This window comes from Calliphora vicina, chromosome 3 (genome assembly GCF_958450345.1).
Source record: "Calliphora vicina chromosome 3, idCalVici1.1, whole genome shotgun sequence".
In the NCBI taxonomy this organism is placed as follows: Eukaryota; Metazoa; Arthropoda; class Insecta; order Diptera; family Calliphoridae; genus Calliphora; species Calliphora vicina.
In genome coordinates, this window is record NC_088782.1 from 16,635,655 (window position 1) to 16,656,565 (window position 20,911).

The 20,911-nt window shown below is 28.2% G+C and overlaps 1 protein-coding gene across 2 annotated transcripts in view; it reads left to right on the forward strand.

Annotated features, from left to right (window-relative positions):
- Nucleotides 1-20,911, forward strand: part of Eip63E (cyclin dependent kinase Eip63E) — a 528,239-nt gene that overhangs the window by 457,934 nt on the left and 49,394 nt on the right. Inside the window, exon 4 of one of the 2 annotated variants that reach the window (XM_065506488.1) lies at nucleotides 4,267-4,299. The exons of the other annotated variant lie outside the window; for it this stretch is intronic. Within the exon in view, the coding sequence (XP_065362560.1) occupies nucleotides 4,267-4,299 (33 nt within the window). The remainder of the gene's footprint in view (nucleotides 1-4,266; nucleotides 4,300-20,911) is intronic. 2 annotated transcript variants of the gene reach the window in all.

Genomic DNA, 20,911 nt, shown 5'->3' on the forward strand with positions numbered 1-20,911 from the left:
AAACATTGTTCTATGAAGACTTTAACAAGATTTCTTAATATTCAACTCACATGTTTTAAATATGTTGAACAATATCAAACAACTGATTGATGTTTATCACGACTCAATAATAGTTTTTATTGAAAGTACTTCACTTCTTAAAAATATGCATTTCCTGAACCAGTTAGAAACAACCATAAAAGTTATAAATGCAGATTCTCACACGTCATGTTTACTTGAGCAAGTTTTGTGTTTATAGAAGAAAAACAGGAACAATTTTCCAATCTCCTCTCCTCTCTCATCTACAAACCCAAGACTTGCGGGAGTAAACTTGACCTGTGTGAACCAGTACTAAATTCTTCCAGACTTGAAAATGTGTATTTGATATTGTAAGCTTTGGCTTCTTATCTGAGATAAGAAGCCAAAGCCAAAGAAGGCTAAAGTATTTCAGGCAATCTGTAAGACATAAGATATATGTATGACAAAGTTATTCGCATGAAATTTGCTTTAATTCAGGGGTATTACTGTCACTCAACTCTACAATATCCCTACTACTGTTCAAGTCCGATAGTATGAGGAGCAACTGTCTGAGACTAGGATACTTATCTGTTATTGACCAGCTTTAGGATCCTGTACAACAAGCTGGCAGACGATTTAGACAGAAACGGCTTTGATATAAATATTTTAAATGTGGTATCCGATGAACTACTGCAACCTTCAGACACTGTTTTCAAAGAGATGAAAATAAATGGTGCAAATTTAATGTAGAATTGCGAATATAATGGAAGACTCAATTTGCAACTCACGAATTATAATCGGGGAAACATTCCCAGCCATGTTCATGGGACGATCTGTAAACATGCAAGTAGAATTAAACTCCTTCTCAATTCTCAATTGCTTGATCTTAGCAAGGTATGGAAAACTCCTTCATATTACAAAGCCAAAAACAAAGACTATGTGTAGTAATGTAAGAATTCGCAATTTACGTAGATAATCTTAGAATTTCCAGATTGTCGCACATATAATTGTTTGTCCAGTATAGTTTCAGGCTACACCACTATACAAATATTGATCCAAAATCTGCTAAAAATCTGACTGAATATAATTACATTCTTCATCCAGATATTTTTGATTTTAGTCAATTTTTGGCTACCAATATATTACTGCATTAAGATATAGAGCATTTTGAATTTTAAGCAATTTCAAATTAGCACAAGCTTAATACGTGGGTCAAAAAGTCCGCGACTTTTTGAATTTCCCAACTCTTAATTGAAAGGGAAACACTGCTCCTATCAGCAGGCATCTGTCAGTTGACTGCTATCGAAATTTGAACAAGCTGCGTCATTTAGTTTGTATTTGACAGCCATTGATAACAGACTACCTCTTGAATTGAGGAGAAATTGGTGAAAAGTGAATTTCGTCTGCTCATTAAGCATTTTTATTTTTTTTGGATAAAAACCATCACTCAATTAAAGGAGGATGCGTAACGTTCTGGACGCCCAGTTGAGGTCTCTATACCTGAAATAATTGAACAAAATCACGATATGGTGTTGGTCGATCGGAAATTGAAAGTGCTTGAGATTGTGGAAGCCCTGGGCATCTCACATGGCTCAGTGGTTTAAATTTTGAATGATAACTTGAGAAAGCTTTCTATAAGATGGCTGCTGCGTTTGCGTAAATTGGGTTCACAAAATTGTACACACATGAGCTGGTTTCAAGGTAAAAATCCATGGATTAGGCTACGAAATTCTCCCTCTTCTGTCCTATTCTCCGGATTAAGCCCCGAATGACTATTTCTTGTGTCCAAACCTGAAAAAATGTCTCGGCGGAAAGAAATTTTGAATGCAAAAATGTTGACCTAGACAAATCTTATTTTTTGGAAGGGATAAAAAAAGCATAGAGTTCAAATGTTGAAAAATAAAATAAGTTTTTATCCATAAACTTCTGTGTTTCATTCAAAAAGACATAGACTTTTTGACACACTTACTTAGAAGTATATGGCTTATTGGTCAATCCAAAGCTTAACTATATTTTTGGTCGTGACTTTAAAATCAAGTTACACTGAAAAATTTGTCGGAATATCGAAATAAATGGAGTTTGGAATATAAAGGCCGTGCTGAAAATGAGTTGAAACAGGCTCGATAATTAAATTATTTCGGAAAATAAAAATACATTTGTAAAGTATTGGGTTCTTTTTTGGCATTAGCAATACGGTTTCGATCGGACACTAATTTACGATTTTTAGTTAGAAAAATGTGTGTTGTGGTTCTTTTTGACTCGCTCCTTTTTTAAGCACTTTGTCTGGGTTGGCCGCTAGTCTACTTGCTTGACTGAGGATTTAGGGTTCGATTTACGCCAGTGATTCTGGTCTGTTTTATTACAATGCAAGTTATAATATAATTTGTATTTAAAATAATTCGTATTTTCTATTAGAGTTACTTAACTCTTATAAATTATTCGAAATTTCAAGAATTTTCTAAAGCTTTATTTAAACGAATTGCTATATTCCTGAAATTTTACCTTTAAAAAAATAAGTCTAACGACTTACAAAATTTCTCATCCCTGTCTCATAGGCATTTATTTCACAACAACAATTCAATTTGGCTTAAGAGAGTAAAAGTGTGGTAGAGTGCATGAGGGGAGATGGGGGACAGGTGGCGGCATCGGCGGCATTAAGTATTTGAGGATTTTAGGGAGTTGATAGAATATAAAGAACTTAATATTGATAAAAAATAAATTCTTAATATTTGTTTCATTGTACTGGTGGCATCCCTTTCGGCTTCATCTCGATGTCCTTGTTTTTGTGTTTTCTTTCATTCTTTTTAGCTTTTTGTGTTTTATAACTTAATCGCATCGAACGAAAATACCAAACTAAACAAAAATAAAGTAATAAATAAATTCTTTCAAGTATTATCTTTGATTTATGTTATTTCAGCTGGTTTCTGCTTTTGCTACTACCACTTACTCCGCTGCTAGTACTTTTACTACATCTAGCAAAGGATGTATTAGACATCCATTGTCAAGTGTGGGAAAGTGGTTGGTTGGTTGGTGTTGAGGAAGGAGTGTGTGTTGTGATTTTGATGATGATGATGGTTGGGCTTTGTTCGATAACATGTTACTAAATTAGACAGGTTGTTGTTTTTCTATCAGTCTCACTTGTACTCCTTCTACAGTTTAAACAATATTCTAAGGATATCTATATTTTTTTCAATGTTAACATTTTTTTTTTTTGTTATGTTTTTATCAGTTTATATTTTTTCATTTGCTATTGTTATTATTTGTTGTTTTCTAATGATTTAAAAGTAACTCCAGTGATTTGGAAGGAATTAAAAGCGAAGGAAGCAAGAAGACTTATTAAGGATAACAAACAATACCAATTTGATTGTTGCTTTGCTGTTAGTGATTTAAAAGAAATTAATAGATTAAATGAAAAGCTAAAGAGAGAAAGGGAAATGTGTAATGATGTATGTATATTTGGTTGGTCCTAAAAAAAATGTTTATGTTTCTAACTAAAATACATCTTTATTTTATTCTAATATTCCATTTATCAAAATGTTTGTCCTGGGTTCAATATTTGGTGAGCTGGATCAAAGGATAAAAAGGTGTTTTTTAGGGTTTTGGAATGGTCTCCTTAATCAAGCTAAGCTTTAATTTTAGTTGAGAACATCCACACCTTATTTTTGCTCCATATAAACGGTGCCACCGTAATGAATATACTTTGCAAATACAGCCAGAGACAGCTAATTAGCACCGTGTAATTTTTATTTAAACAAACTGTCCATTTAAATTAAAGTTTATTCTAAATTGAAATTGTTACGTTTTATGTAAGGGAAGAAAATAATAACACAAGTTTGCTATTTATTTAACACTTAGTGTAAGTAATTTATTATTGATTTAAATGATTTACAATGGTAATTAAATTTATTTATTAACTTGGATTATTTTTTTTCTTAAGCTTTTGAACATCTCAACCTCAATTTTCAATTAATCCCTTTGATAACTTTTTGTTAACATACATTTCAACATTACTTTTTTTCGAAAATAATCATTTGAATGTACAATTGTATTTACGAATATAATACGACTCAAACTCCTTATGGTCTTTTTACCAACTTAATGATGTAAAATACCCTAATTAACCACTAATTAATTTTTAATTCTGTAATGCTTTTATAACTAAACAGGCTAAAAAAAAACAAAAGAATTTCTTTATTTTGCTGCTTTATTTATGATTTATTCATATTTATTTGGTCCTTTTTTCTTTTTTTCTTTCTTTTTTCGTTTTAGGTCCTGAAACTGCAAAAAATGAAAAATCAAAAGGTATTTTTCACTTTGTGTGTGTTTATGTTTGAATTTGAATTTGCATTTGTAGCCTTGTAGTATGTAGAAATGTAGTTGTATTTGTAGTGGTTTGTAATATGTATTTGTGTATTTGTATTTTTATAAGGATATAAATTATTTTTATTATTATTATTACAAGTATTTGCTGCCGTAAATACGTAAACATTTAAATGGTGTTTAGGGATCGAGAGCAAAAGAAAAATTTATAACTTAATGAGGGTTACGGCAGAGCCTTTAAAGAGTTGGCACAAGTAAAGGGATTTTATTGGTTTTGTTTGGAAATAATGGCATTTTAAAGAAAATGAGAAATTCGTTATATTAGGAAAAGGCAAAAATCAATTAACCGTAACATTTTATTAAAGTAATTTTAATAGAAGTTAATTTTTGATTTCTATTTATATGCAAGATGTATTAAGATTCTTTAGACATTTTAATTTGACAGGTTTATTTCATACTAACCGCCGTATTCATAAACAAAATTTAAATTTAAACAATGTTTTTAAGCAAAATTTCCATACAAAATTGGATTTAAAACGTTGTTTAAATTTAAAATTTGTTTATTAATACGGCCTTAAGTGTTTAAACTAGAAATATACAACTATTTTTATGTTTTTTCTCTAAAATATGAAATTTTTTAATTTCGAACTTAAATTTTAATTTTCGAAAATATTTTCGAAATTTCGTAAATCTTTTGATAACACCGAATATCAATTTAGTATTTGTCTTTAGTTTAAAACTTTACTTACAGAAATGCGAAATTTTATTTAATGAGAACTTTAAAAATTTCGAACATAAATTCGATTTTACTTTCGAAAATTCAGAAATCGTTTAACATTTATGATATTTGGATTTATAGACGAATATTCGAAAATAAGTTTAAATGAAATCATTTAAATGTTTAAAAAATTTCAAAATTTGATATTTCCTTCAAGAGAACTATACAATTTTCGAACATAAATTCGAATCTAGTTTCGAAAATTTTAAAATAATTTAACATTTATTATATTCAAATTTATATCTATTAAAGGTTTAAACATAAATTCGAATTTAGTTTCGAAAATTGAAAAATCGTTTAACATTTATGATATTCAGATTTATATCTATTAAAAGTTTAAAAAATTTCGAAATTTGATGTTTCCTTCAAGAGAACTATAAAATTTTCGAACATAAATTCGAATTTAGTTTCGAAAATTCAGAAAGCATTTAACATTTATGATATTCTTATTTATAGACGAATAATCGAAAATAAGTTTAAATATTCGAATTTTCAAAATCCTTTAAAAGTTTACAAAATTTCGAAATTGAATGAATTTAGTTTCGAAAATTCAGAAATAGTTAAAAGTTTATCACATTCTGATTTAAAGACGAATATTCAAATATAAGTTTAAATATTTGATTTTTCAAATTTGTTTTCAAAATTTGAAATATTCTTCGAATTGAGTTTTGAAAATTTAAAAATCGTTTAACGTTTATGATATTCAGATTTATATCTATTAAAATTTGAAAAATTTCGAAATTTCCTTCAAGAGAACTATAAAATTTTCGAACATAAATTCGAATTTAGGTTCTAAAATTCAGAAATCGTTTAATATTTATGATATTTGGATTTATAGACGAATATTCGAAAATAAGATCAAATATTCGAATTTTTAAAATTGTGCTCGAAAATTCTGAAATCGTTTAAAAGTTTAAAAAATTTCGAAATTTTAAATTTCCTTCAAGAGAACTATAAAATTTTCGAACATAAATTCGAATCCAGTTTCGAAAATTTAAAAATCATTTAACATTTATGATATTCAGATTTATATCTATTAAAAGTTTAAAAAAATTCGAAATTTGATGTTTCCTTCAAGAGAACTATAAAATTTTCGAACATAAATTCGAATTTAGTTTCGAAAATTCAGATAGCATTTGACATTTATGATATTCTTATTTATAGACGAATAATAGAAAATAAGTTTAAATATTCGAATTTTCAAAATCGTTTAAAAGTTTACAAAATTTCGAAATTTGATATATTATATGAATTTAGTTTCGAAAATTCAGAAATAGTTAAAAGTTTATCACATTCTGATTTAAAGACGAATATTCAAATATAATTTTAAATATTTGATTTTTCAAATTTGTTTTCAAAATTTGAAATATTCTTCGAATTGAGTTTCGAAAATTTAAAAATCGTTTAACATTTATGATATTCAGATTTATATATATTAAAAGTTTAAAAAATTTTGAAATTTGATGTTTCCTTCAAGAAATCTATAAATTATTATTCGTTTTATTTATGATATTTGAAATTAAATCCAAATTTTCCTAGTTAATTTAAAATATGAAATTTCTGATATTCGAACTTAAATACGAGTTTTCGAAAACAAATTCGAAAATTTATTTTTTTATTAAAAAATGCATAATCAATTAATTTTCGAAAAAATTATTAAATTTTCATTCCATATTATTTTTTGAGTCAAATTTTTTTAAAATTCTGATACTGAAACAAATTCAAAAGTTAAATTTTATTAAAAAATTGCTAAATCAATTAATTTTAGAAAAAATTATAAAATTTTCATTCCATATTATTTTTTGAGTCAAAATTTTAAATATTTAAAAATATTTTATCTAAAATTTTCACAAATATGTTCAAAATCACAAAATTAAATTTTTATTTGTTTTCTTATACAATTTCTGATATTCGAACATAAAATTGAGTTTTTCGAATAAAATTCGAATTTTCGAAATTGCGTTTTAGAATTCCAAAATCACTTAATTATAAAAAAGTATAGGAATTTGAGTCACTGTATCTCAATATAAAATAAAAACTGTCTTAAAATTAAATATTCCAAATTAATATTTTACAAAGCAAACATTTCAGATATTCGAACATAAATTGAAATTTTCGAAACTAACTTAATATAAAAAAAATCATATTCGGACATACATAAATAGAAACTTTTGAAAATAAGTTCAATTATTCGAAATTGTATTCAACAATCTATAAATCCTTTAATAATAACAATATCTAGAAAGTAAAAGAAATCAAATACTAAAACACAAATATTTAAGTTATTTGTAATTTAATTTGAGTTTCTGAATTAAATAAAACATATTATTATGTTTTTTGTTTATTATTTGAATGGCAAAATGTTGAGTTTGAAAATGATCTTGAAACAAATTATTAAAAATTTTTATTTTGGTTGCTTTTATATTTTAAAATGAAAAATAATAATTTGAACTAAAATTTAAATTTTCGAAATTGAGTTCGAAAACTCTTTTCCGATATTCCAATGAAAATATGAATTTTCAAAGATTTGGAAACTTTGCCAGAAGAAGTCAAATATCACTCGAATTGAATGTGTTAAGAAATGTTTTAAATTTTAATTTATTCAAGTTTGAGTTTTGAAAATTTAATCAAAGTATACTTTTATCGTTTCAACTTCTTAATTAATTAAAGAAATTTTATAGTCATTTATAATTTTGTATTTTAAACAAGATTCGAATTTGAAAAATGTATGAAACAACTTTACGAATTTATGCTTTAAAAAAAATTTAATTCATTTCAACTATTCTAAAAAAAATTCTTTTAATATAACTTGCTCTTATCTTAATAAATTTGTTTATGGACATATTTCCTTTAATTTTTTAACAAACATTTCAACTAAATTGAGACTGGCATTTGACATATTGCTAATAAATTGAAATGAAAAGAAACTTTAAAATAAAACTATTTCATCTGCAAACTTTTTTCATTAAATTTTTTTTAAAAAAGAAGCATAACTGTTTATGACTTAATTCAACTTCTTTTTAATATTAATAACATTTACTTACTAAAATTGCCATTTTTTACTTAGAATTTTCAGCAGATTTTTATTTTCAATTTATAATCTTAACTATCATCTACCTGTACAAAAGCTCTGTTCAGTTTAATATTTAATTGTCTGTCATACTGGCTGTCTGTCTGTCAGACTCTCTTTCTTTTTTCCCTTTTTTATGTATCATGGCTCTATGTGTAAGTAATCATTTTACAATTGAATATTAAAAAAAAAAATAATAAAAAAAACATATCAAAAGAAACATAAAAAACCCTGTTGTACCTTATAGAAATTTCCGTTTACACTTAAATTGTTGCATGGGAGGGCAAGCAGCAGCAAGTGCTTTAACTCCCACTCCTTTCTTCTATGTATGTATCTGCTGTTGCCGTGTTGACTGGAGTAAGAAATTAATTTAATTTCTTCGTTCGTATAATAAATCACATCAAAATGCATTCATACCGAGTCATTCGCTTAGTCAATCATTCCTTTCATGCATTTATTTCCTCGTAGTCGTTTGTTTGTATATACTTTCGTACGTACATCCACCAAAACATCAGCTGAACCTGAGAACTGGGAGGAGAAAGCAACGAAATATATTGCACAAAATTGCTTCATACTCCAAAATTGTGATACATATGTACTATATAGTTATACGGGAAATATACAGGAAAATGTATAGCAGAAGCCAATCTGCGAAGTAGAGATTTATACTCTGCTGTTTACGAGGGAAGATGGCAAATCTGGGATAACAGTGTAATCGATATAAAGGACGAAATATTAATCCCTGAAAATTTACTCAAATCTTGTATGAGTATTTCAAAAGCGAGGAAGTTTGACGGAATTACTCTTATTGCAAATCTAAGTAGATCAGTCTTATTCGCTAAAAACAATAGGAATTACAATTTCAACAGCGTCCCTTAAAATCCCTAAAATCTTTAGTCCACCCACTTTCACTTTTATCTAGTGATCTCTTCTAGTGATATTTTATCTAGTGATATTTTCAGAAAATTAAATGGTTCCTAGATGCTCAGAGACCTTATTTTATTTTAACATTCCAATAAGATGAAATCTTATATGGTTAAAGGTAGATATATAGTTATATTTTCTTTACTTTTTTATACATAACTACTCTATAATTTAATATTTATATGATTTAGTAAAAAGTTTGCTGTTTCTTATAAATTCTTTGAAACTTTAATATTTTATCATCATGTAAGTAAATTTTGCGCCTTTACTATACTCTGCTTTTTTAACTACTTAGCTGTTGAATTTATAGGACATCATTTGTTTAGCAAACGGAAGGATATTTTCTGTTCACCTTTTCAAAAAAGGTCATATTTTTTATTGTTACTACAAAATATATTTTTGACATTTTATTTTCATCTTTTTAATCTCTAAAATGCCTTCAGGACTTTTTATTACAATATAACAAGATTAAGTTTGTTCTGGTGTCCCTTAAAAATGAGGGTTGCTTTTTCTTTACGAAATGCATGAAATTCCTGATACAAGGATAAAGAGAAATATTTATTTAATATTTAAATTTTTCACATATTCTACAAAAAATATTTGACATAACTGCGTCTCTAGAGCTGTGCTAACTTGAGTAAAGATCACAACAAATGTCCATAGAAAAACTGTTATACAAAAAATTTTCGATAAAAAAACTGTTATACACAAATTGTTCTATAGAAAAAACAGTTATACACAAAATTTTCTATAGAAAAAACAGTTATACAAGAAATATTCATAGAAAAACTGTTATACACAAAATTTTATATAGAAAAAACAGTTATACAGAAAATATCCATAGAAAAACTATTGCACACATAATTTTCTATAGAAAAAACCTGTTATACACAGAAATTTCTATAGAAAAAAATGTTAGACAGAACATTATCTCTAGAAAAAACTGTTATACAGAAAATTTTCTATAGAAAAAAACTGTTATACACACAATTTTTTTTTATAGAAAAACCTGTTATACACAAAATTTTCTATTGAAAAACCTGTTATACACAAAATTTTCTATTGAAAAAACTTTCATACACAAAATTTTCTATTGAAAAATCTGTTATACACAAAATTTTCTATAGAAAAAACTTTCATACACAAAATTGTCTATAGAAAAAAATGTTATACAGAACATTATCTCTAGAAAAAACTGTTATACAGAAAATTTTCTCTACAAGAAACTGTTATACAAAATATTTTCATAGAAATATATGTTATACACAAGATGTTCTATAGAATAAACTGTTATACACACAATTTTCTATAGAAAAAACGCTGATACACAAAATCTAGAAAATACTGTTACAAACATAATTTTTTTTATAGAAACCATACTTACTTTTGCACTGGGATTATGATTATATGTTTTTATACCCTTAACCATGAGTGTCATTCCATTTGAAATTTGTACATTTTTCATTTGCGATCATTCATTTGTGTATTCTGGATCGCTATATACAGTGGTTGACAAAACAATGGAAACTTTTCCAAATATTTCATTAGTGACCTAAAATCTGAAATAATTTTTTAAAAAAATTTAACATTTTTGTAGTATTTTTATATACTGCTACACATCGACGATGCATTGAACCGATTAAAGAGTCAATGGTCTCCTTTGAAATATTTTGCCATTCTCTTATAACCGCCTCCGATAAATCTTCCTTCCTGGTTCAATTTTGGGTCCTTATTTTACGATCTACAATTTCCCATAGATTTTCTATGGGATTGAGATCTGGCGATTGGGCAGGCCACTTCAAAACAAGTACCTCGTTGGATTGTAACCACTCGGTTACAACCCTAGAGGTGTGTTTCGGGTCATTGTCGTGTTGGAATATCCAAACTAGGGGCATATTTTCCTCAGCGTATGGATACATAACATCGTTTAATATGGTTCTGTATCCTATACCTGTCATGGTATCTTTTATAATATGAATTGGGCCCATACCTTGCCCTGAAAAACATCCCCATACCATAATATTGCCACCGCCAAACTTTACAGTCTTATTTGTGTACTTTGGATCTAATCTTTTTCCATTTGGTCGTCTTACAAATGTTCTCTCATCACTGCCTCTTAAATAGTATTTGGATTCGTCGGAAAAGAGGACAGTATTCCATTTCTATATCGACCAGTTTAAATGATCCCTGGCAAATTGTAGACGAGCACAACGGTTCTTTTTAGAAATGAGTGGTTTTTTCACAGGACGATAGCAACCAAGACCAGCCTCATTTGCCCTGCGACTAACTGTTCGGGTATTTATTTCTAATTTTAGGCTATTAACAATCTCTCGAGGAGTTATTTTTGGGAATTTCTTGAACTCTCTCGCTATTAAATTATCTTGTCTAGGAATAGTCTTGCGAAGTCTTCCACCTAAATGTTGAGTTTTTACAGAACCGGTCTCACGAAATTTCTTTATAATTTTTGAAACTGCTGATTTATTTATTGAATATTTGTCACAGATACTTTTTTGTTTTAAACCAGCTTTAAAATCGTTAATTATTTTATTTTTTAAGTCTTCACAAATCTTAACTTTAGCCATTTTCGTTAACTTTGAAAAAAAGCAATTATGCGAAAAACTTAGAAAAATAAATTGTGAAAAATTATCAAAACTTAAAAATAAAATAACTATAAACAGGATGCTTTTTACATCGTTCTTTTAAATATTATTTTCGTTTTACACTTCTTTCTTGCAGAAGTTTAAAAGTTTCCACTGTTTTGTCAGTAGCGAAATAGTAAATATTTTTAATTTTGTTCCCTTTTTTCAGAATATAATTAATTATGTTGTTTGTTTTTCAGTTAATTTATATAAATAAAACTATACAAGTAAAATACTAAGAAAATTTTTTTTTATTTTAAAAAAATATTTTAAATTTTGGGCTACATATGGAATATTTGGAAAAGTTTCCATTGTTTTGTGAACCACTGTATAACGTCTGTCTGTTGAAATCCACTTTTCGAAGATCCCAAATAATTTTCAAGCATGATTGATACATCAATATATCCGCTATATTCCAACTTAAGTTGTTATTTTAAATCGGTCCAAAAATGCCTGAGATATCAAACAAACCGCGACTACCTCGATTTTTTCACCTACATATGTTTACCAAAATTTTTTTCATAAGTTTTTTTTAAACAAAATTTTGATTCACTAAAAATAGTTTTTTAGTTTGGCGAAGAGAACAAGAGAACAAAAAATTTCTTCTTTTATTTCCATTTTGAAAATTTGACCCAACTGGGGGTTGAACTCGCGACCTCACAGTTAGATTTATATTTGACTTGGCTACAAAATAATGCATCCAAGAAGTAGTTAAATTGTATTTACATTTAAAATTGTAAGTGAAGTCTTTGCTCGGCTGTTTCCTTAAGAGCAGTGCTTCTCTTGGAAGTGAAATATTTTTTCATAACTCCAAACACTGTCGAAATTTTTGGGACCATGCCCGACGACTGTACATGAATAATTTAAATGATTAACTATAGAATTTCTAAAAGTCCTGCACTATCAGCATTATGTTAAGAATTAGACCCACTGTACCAGTTTGCAAACGGTACAGAAAAGTGCGTAAATTTCAGTATTTTATTTGTTATAACTACAAGTACTTTAAGCCAAACTATTTATGTGGTTTAAACAACAACAAAATAAAGCGTAATAAAAAATGCTGGTTTTTTGCAGTTTCGAATTTATTTTATGAGCATTTCCTGGCACTTTTGTTTACATTTATTATTGTTTTTATTTTTTTTTCATCTCTTCTCTGCTGTCTACGCAGAGTAAATGGGCACGTATGTTTGTGTGTTCTTGTGTGGGTGGTAATGGGAGAGCAACATAAATAATGGGTACTCACTCGGTATTAAATTGCATTGAGGGCTGTGTCGGTGGCAGAGTGTGTTCGTACGTACGTATGTATGGATACATTTGCATATTTGTTTTATGGATAATACAACTACAATAATAGTAATAATACTAACAACAAAATATTTACCCATTTATATGGATGCCACAATAATAACACAAATAATGTTGACATACACCCAATCTCACATATATATTTTTGTATGTAATGTTAGTTTACATTGTGCATACATTATGTAAAATTTTAAATGTTTTTTTTTTTCGTTTATGTTTAGTACTCGAAGTCGACATACTCGCACATGTGTTTACAGTTTGTTTGTTTTTTGTTCCTTAAATACTTGTACAACAATAAAAAAAAAACACAGAAATCAGGACAAATATGAAAACATTGTCAACAATTTTATTGAATTTTTTTTTTATTATTATTATTTTTGTTGCTGTTATTTTTTGCATACCAACTGTGGCGAATACTGGAGATTTGCAATTAAGATTAAAAAATGCTGATGATTTGAAAAGGGAATGAATTGTTTTTGTTTGTTTTAAACTAGGCCGTGGGCAAAAAAACTTTATCCCTAAATTGGTATGTTACAAAATTTGTAATATGTTTAAATGTGGCACAGGATATGAATTAGTTGTGCTGCATTTTAGTTATTTTTTGCATACATAATTTGTTATAAAATTTAAGAAAAAATAATCAAACTATATTCTCATTCCTTTATCAGCCTCATATTGGAATAAGTAGGGTCCAATGATACCTTTAGACTAAAATCCGCACCAAAAAGTCACAGGTTGTGAATGCATTACTGTTAAAATTATTTGTAAATTTTTCAAAAGTAGTCTCGATTTCATTTACTTAAACAAATTTATTTTATCTAAAAATCCTTAAATTAAAACGTAATGACAAACCCACAAGGGAAAATATTTGCAATTATAATTGTCACCACAGTTACAAGTTGTAAACTTATCTAAACACCTGAACTATCTTACCCCTCATACCAGCATCTGAGTCAAAGAGTAAAAGAAAGCGTTTCAAATTACAAAAAAAAATGTATTTTAAGAGAATATATGTACAAAAAAAATGTTTATGTATCAAGTCATTCATAAATGAATTCATTAGAATTTTTATTTATAACTACATTTCTATTTCCTTTATAGTTGTTTTGGTTCACTCTCTATTTCGTTAAAAACAACCTTGAGATTTAAAAATGAATTTCTATACTCAAATACTACACATACTATCAACAAACAAAAGCTCGAAATCCTAGAAAATAAAACCTAGATATACCCACATGAGTAGGAAAAAACTGAAGAGAATTCTAAAATGCAAAAAGCAAAATCCTCCCTCCCTTACCATATCTCGTTGCAAAAAGAATACAACTGAATAAGGACTACAACCTCCATATACTAGATAACGAGTTCTAATTCTGCTATATTTGCAAGTCATGAGATCCTTTTCTTTATAATCCTGCAGTACTTTAAAGTAGTAGATTCTTTTTTGGGGGGGGGTCATAGAAAATTATTGTTAAAATATAGCAATTCAAATTTTATCTATTATTTCGAAACATGGTTTTAAACCTGAAACTTCCGGAAACCGGAAATTACAGATTCTAATTGAAGCCTTGTGAATTTTTGGTATGTCAGCAGATTAAATCACAGTGGGAAATTTGTATCAATTGGAATTAGGCCAAAAATCGGCCTATGTCCAATAATCGGTAAAAATTTTGCAGAATACCGAAACTTCACCACATACTTTAAAATAAAAATTTAAAATATTTTTTGGGTGAAAACAACTCGGGTTAAAAATATCTTTCCCCGATTTTGACCCATTGTAGGTCCGACCTTCTATGGCGTTATATATGTCATTTTAAAGGTCTTTGAAATACCTATTATTAGATATCCATATTGTCTATATTAATTACTTAGTAGTCCAGATATAGATCAAAATATGTAAAAAATGGTAGTCGTGGTTTTTTGCTTATATCTCAGTCATTTGTGGGCCGATTTTCTCGATTTTAAATAGCAACTGAACCGGCACTATAGCGGATATATTGATGTATAAATAATTTATGTAAGTATTTTGGGGGCTAAGTAAATTTGATTTCAACATGGACGGACATGACTATATCGACTCCGCTATCTATAACGATCCAGAATATGTATAAATTAAAGTATCTTTCAAATAGTATTAATTCTAGAACAGTTATGTGACAAGTTTTGTGTTAGTTCCCTTTCCCCTAGGGATAGTACTGAAAGTTGTAGCTCGGGGAACGCCAGTATAAAAAGTCGGCAGATATTTTCCTTAAAACTTCTTTTAAAAATTACGAAAATTTTTTATTAATTAATGCTTTTTCTGCACTGCCTCCTGTGTCCCTGGATATTAAGTTTAAAATATACAATTATTATTATACAAATTCTGTGCAAAAATATAGAGTAACAAAAAAAGAAATGTGAATAAACCACATTTTTTTTTTTTTTGGTTTACTAGGAGCACAAAAAAGTAATACAAAAATTTCAACCAGTAAAATTGACCTGTAAAAACTCACATAAAGGAAACAAAATGAAAATGAACTTTTCTATACAGTCATCCTTCGTAACCCACATTATTTTATTATTATTTTTTTCTACCAACCAGCCATACATATGAAAACCATTACAGCTGAGTCCATATAAATATATTTCACACTGATGTTTTTTTTTTGTTTTTTATGAAAATGTTTGTACGGGTATTTAAATGTATATTATGGTCCATGAATTATACTCATACGACGAGTGTAACTCCTCTAGTGAATGTTGGGTAGTATTTGGTGTGTTCATCACCCACTTTCAGGCAATGTGCCATTATCACCAAAAACTCTAGGGTTTTGGTTTATACTTATTTGTAGATGGGAGTGTGATGTTGTAAGAGTTTCTATATTACTGGGTCACCTAGTAACCTGAAGACATTTACCTTTGCTTCCGAATATGAATAGGAAATATGTATGTTTACATATAAGTACATTTGTATGTTTTTTTGGTACAGAGTGTTAGGAAATTAATGGAACACAATTTTGAAAGATAATTAAGTTGGTGTTGCAATGCAATTGGATACAAGATAATAATTTATATTTTAATAATATTTATAATGATAGAAGTTTGTGGCAAGGAAAATACTGTGAAAATAATATTAAGGAATTCGTATTGGTAAAAAGAAACATACAAATAGTGGAATAAAAGGTTACTGCACCAAGCTCAAACTAGATCTATATTATGTATCATCTTACAAAAGATGTCTCTACATTCAAGCAAAATTTGAATTTACCGCCATTTGTGAAGTAAAATGTTACCAACCAAACAACAGTTTCACAACTTACAGATTAGGATGTAGTATTCCATAACAATATTTCAAAAATTATGAATGTTTCTGATTGCGGTCCAAAATCGTAAAATTTTGAGAAAAAAAAATTGTCAAAATGATGTTTAGAAATCGTCAAAATGAAAAATTCACAATTTTTCATAAATAACAGAATTTTTAAATTTATTTTCACTGAATTATTCGCTTATACATTTGAATTAAAAAGTATGTATAACCTAATTTAATTTTGGTTTTCATTAAATATAAAGGTTTTTATTCAAAACTAGTTGATCGCCCCGGCTTCGCCCGGTAGCATTTACTAATGTTAGTTCTTCAAGTTTCTCCAACCCACGCACACCAGCCTGTTCTTATTTATTTGCAAATAAAATATCTAAATTTGTATTACAGTTGACTGGACTTTTTTTTCTTTACCAACCATCTCCTGAAAATTTCGAATCGAATAAAAAAAAATCAGCCAAATCGCTCCAACCGTTCTCACGTGATGACATTACATACATGGACCATTTCATTATACCCTACACCACCATAGTGGGGAGGGTATTATGCGTTTGTGCAGATGTTTGTAACGCCCAAAAATATTAGTCTAACACCCACCTTAAAGTATACCGATCGACTTAGAATCACTTTCTGAGTCGATTAAACGATGTCCGCCCGTCCGTCTGGTCGGCTAAACCTTGTGCGCAGAGTACAGGTCGCAATTTTCAAGATATTTCGATCAAATTTGATACACATTATCAAATTGGCCCAAGGACCAAGCCTATTGAAACTGGCTGAAATCGGTCCATTATTTCACCTAGCCCCCATACAAATGTCCTTCCGAAATTGGACTTTATCGGTCATAAATGTTTAATTTATATATGTATCTCCACTAATTCCGCTCCAAATAAGTTTTATATACACAAAATTCATGTCACCAAATTTTGTTACGATCGGTTCATAATTAGTCATAGCTCCCATATAGACCCGCTTCCGAAAATCACTTTAACGTGCATAAATCGCTTAAAAATGTTGGTATACTCACAAAATTCAACATAGTAAACTTTCATATAGACACAAATCACACGACCTAATTTCATGGTGATCGGTCCATAATTGGTCATAGCCCCCATATAAGGCCCACTTCAGAAAATCACTCAAAAATATAAATTATTGAAATTTGAAAAGAAAAATGTTTTTGCTCTTTTACTTAGTGTAGGGTATTATATGGTCGGGCTTGACCGACCATACTTTCTTACTTGTTTTTATATATATATAGATGGTTTGGAAAAACAAACGGAATACTTGACAGCCAATTCGATAGGTGTAGCTTAAACAATATAGCCGCTATCAACTGTCCGGACATACCTATTGGAAGTATGTATATTAGATAAAATAATGCGAAACTAATTAGTAAAGAATTTCTCTTGAAAGAAATCGTCAACCTTAAGGCAAAAATCGTTAATGAGGTCATTTTGGATCTTTGAAATATATCGTCAAATCTGGCAACCGTGCGGCCACAGTTCGAAAATTGCGTACAAAATATGGCTGGAATATTGATTTCGTCAACTGAGAACAGAATAATTGACTAATTCTGGAAGATTCACAAGACGTTCAAATGTCAATATCTAAGCTCTGCATGAAATTGTGGGTGAAAGTTCTGGATACAAATTTCATATCAACAAATGGATGTTGATTGTTCGAGCAAAATCATCCTAAACTTTTAGTTTGGCTGAAGGCATCATTTCCATGCTTTTAGAAAGTAAGGCTGGGTTTCTAGAAAGTAAAGCTGTATTTTCTATTCCAGCTGATACTCAACAATTCATTATAAACTGAAAATTAAGTCTTAATTTCCTAAAAAGTTCTCAAAAAAAAATCAAAACCTTTTTTAAAACTTGTAAATGGTTAAAATTTAAGAAAAGAAATTATGAAAAAAGCCTTTTACCATTAATAGATATAGACAAGGCACACGATTGAATTGTAAAGAAACGACGAAATTAATTTTGTATCGAAAAAATCAAAAAACAATCCAGTATTGACCTATTATAAAACGAATGTTAAAGAAGACCCGAATGTGTTTTTAACTTAATAAGAGTTTAGAAAAAAATCTGTCTTGATCGAGTTTCAAATCAGTTTCAAATCAGCTTCGAATTAATTAATTAAATTCTAGCTTAAACTAAAATTTTAATACAGAATTGTAAATATCAGCAATTCATTCCATAAAACTATTCCCGAAAAAATCTAATTATTTAGCTTTATTTTAATAGAATTCATTCATTGTTGAATTAATTCATAATGGTTTTAATTCGTAATAAAATATAAAGGTGGAATGCTTAAATTGTTGTTATTTCAAATCTAATCCAAATTGAATTAAAACATTTTTTCTTCATTCAGTTTTGTTTTTGTTTTGCTTTTATTCATTTACAAAATTAATTGCAACCTAATTTTCTAAAAGCCGTTTTTGTAATAGATTTGAATTGAAGAACAATTTTATCATTCAATAAATGTTTAACCCTCTAATGCTTAAGCATGCCTCAAGGCACTCATCGTAAAATGCCAATAAATGCAAATATAACTGATATTTCATTTCAAAAACTTTGAAAGCTTTTTAAAATAATTTAAGTGCATTTTTTAGCAACTGTTACATGAGTTTTTGAAATGCAAAATCAGTTATATTTGCATTAATTGGCATATTTGCGATGAGTGCCTTGAGGCATGCTTAAGCATTAGAGGGTTAAATCTATTTTTTAATGAATTTGAATTAAAGAAAAGGAACTAATTATATAAAGAATGAATTCAATACGTTTAAAGTCGTAAGGAATTAAGCCTATGAATTAATTCATAAAGAATTCCTTAACGGAAAGGCTAAGAGATAAAATTTAATTTGATTTTGAAAATTTAATTAAGAATTAAGTATTTCGAATCTTTGATTTCAATGCAATTAGTAAAGTAGCAAGTTCGGTGCCGACCACTGTAATAGAAATTTTTATTATTATTGCTTTTTCCGTTTGTATTAAGTAGCATTGTTCTCCCTGTTGAAGTTAAATATTCATAAAACTGGGAAATTACAACTTTTTATTTTCTCTGTAAAATATATTAAAACAAAATTAAATAAATTACTTGTTTAGGGGCATAAACTTCATTATTACTTGTTTTACACTGTAATGAACTACTAATTTTAAAACGTAGAGTAATTAAAGCATTTTTATTATAGTTTAAAAAAAAGCTTAATAAGAATTGTTTAAATTCAGAAATTTTAAATAAAATATTCATGAACGAGTATTATGTAGGGAGTCATTTCATCCAATACAATATCACATCATCACATAACTGCTGCATCCGTTTCTGGTTGGGTGTGTCATACACTTTTTTTTACTAGCAACTTAAAAAAACAAAATATTGTGTGGATATTCTCCTCCTTATGGCAGCTAAAATAATTATAGGCACATTTTAAAATTTCATATATGAATATCCAACATATTAACAACATGAGTAAATATTTGTCATATCTAAACTAACATTATGTCCTGACAGTTACATACAGTTCTAATACACATAAATGATGCCTATATTCTGCCTTTTACCTTTCTTTGTGTTCTTTTCTGAAAAAAATGTACTTACGCTTACCATATAACGTGATCTATTCAAATAATGTTGCCCTAAAACCCCGAAAATATGCTACATGTTTCACCTTCAATTTTATGAAAGGGTTAGAAATGCCTCATTTTTAAAACTGCTTTTCTTGTTATTATTTTTGTACCATTAATAAAAAAACGCCATTAGTGTACCTATAATTACAACCTTAAATGTATCCACATTCATCCATCCATCCATGCATACAATTGTGTGGTGACGACTGAAAGTATGTCAGTGTTCCAAAATGTGTTAAAGAATTTCCGTTTTTATCAACTTTTTTCCTGAAACTTTTAATTACGTGAAAATTAAATTGAACATTTCTTTTTTTTATTATTATTATGAATGTATTTTTCTCTCGTTTTCCATTTCATCGTTTGTATTGTAGATACAATTAAGGATGGAAAAAAAAATTGCAGCTGACTTATTTTTCATTTGTTCTGGGGCATTTATAATAATTCATATAAATTTGTTTTTAATTGAAATTTGTCCTATAAAAGAATTTTATTCAATAGATAGTATTTTTTGTATTCTTTCGTTTAATTTGTGTGCTGGTTTTAATTCAGCTCAATTTTAAATAACATAATTTAATTGCAAATGAAAGTGGGAGATCAGTGGTAGTTTAAGGAAAAGGTATATCGTTATTAGACATTAAATCACTTCAATAGTCGACTAAGTGATCTCCGTACCATATATGAGGCCTATTATGAACCGATCGTCTTAAAACTTGCTGCTGTTAAATAGAAATCACAGTTTTTTTCTTTTGTTAGTTATTTTTTTTATTGAACCATATAGTACAAAGGGCCCCTACGGGTTTGCTGCAACATTCAAATTAATCGAAATTATGCATATGTGTGGCTTAATATCGTTTGGGTTGAGGGTTTGGTTGAAAAATCTGAAATCAGTCATAGATCACCCTTTTTTATATGAAAAATCTAAAATCACTCAAATCGTTAAGGAAAAAGGATAAT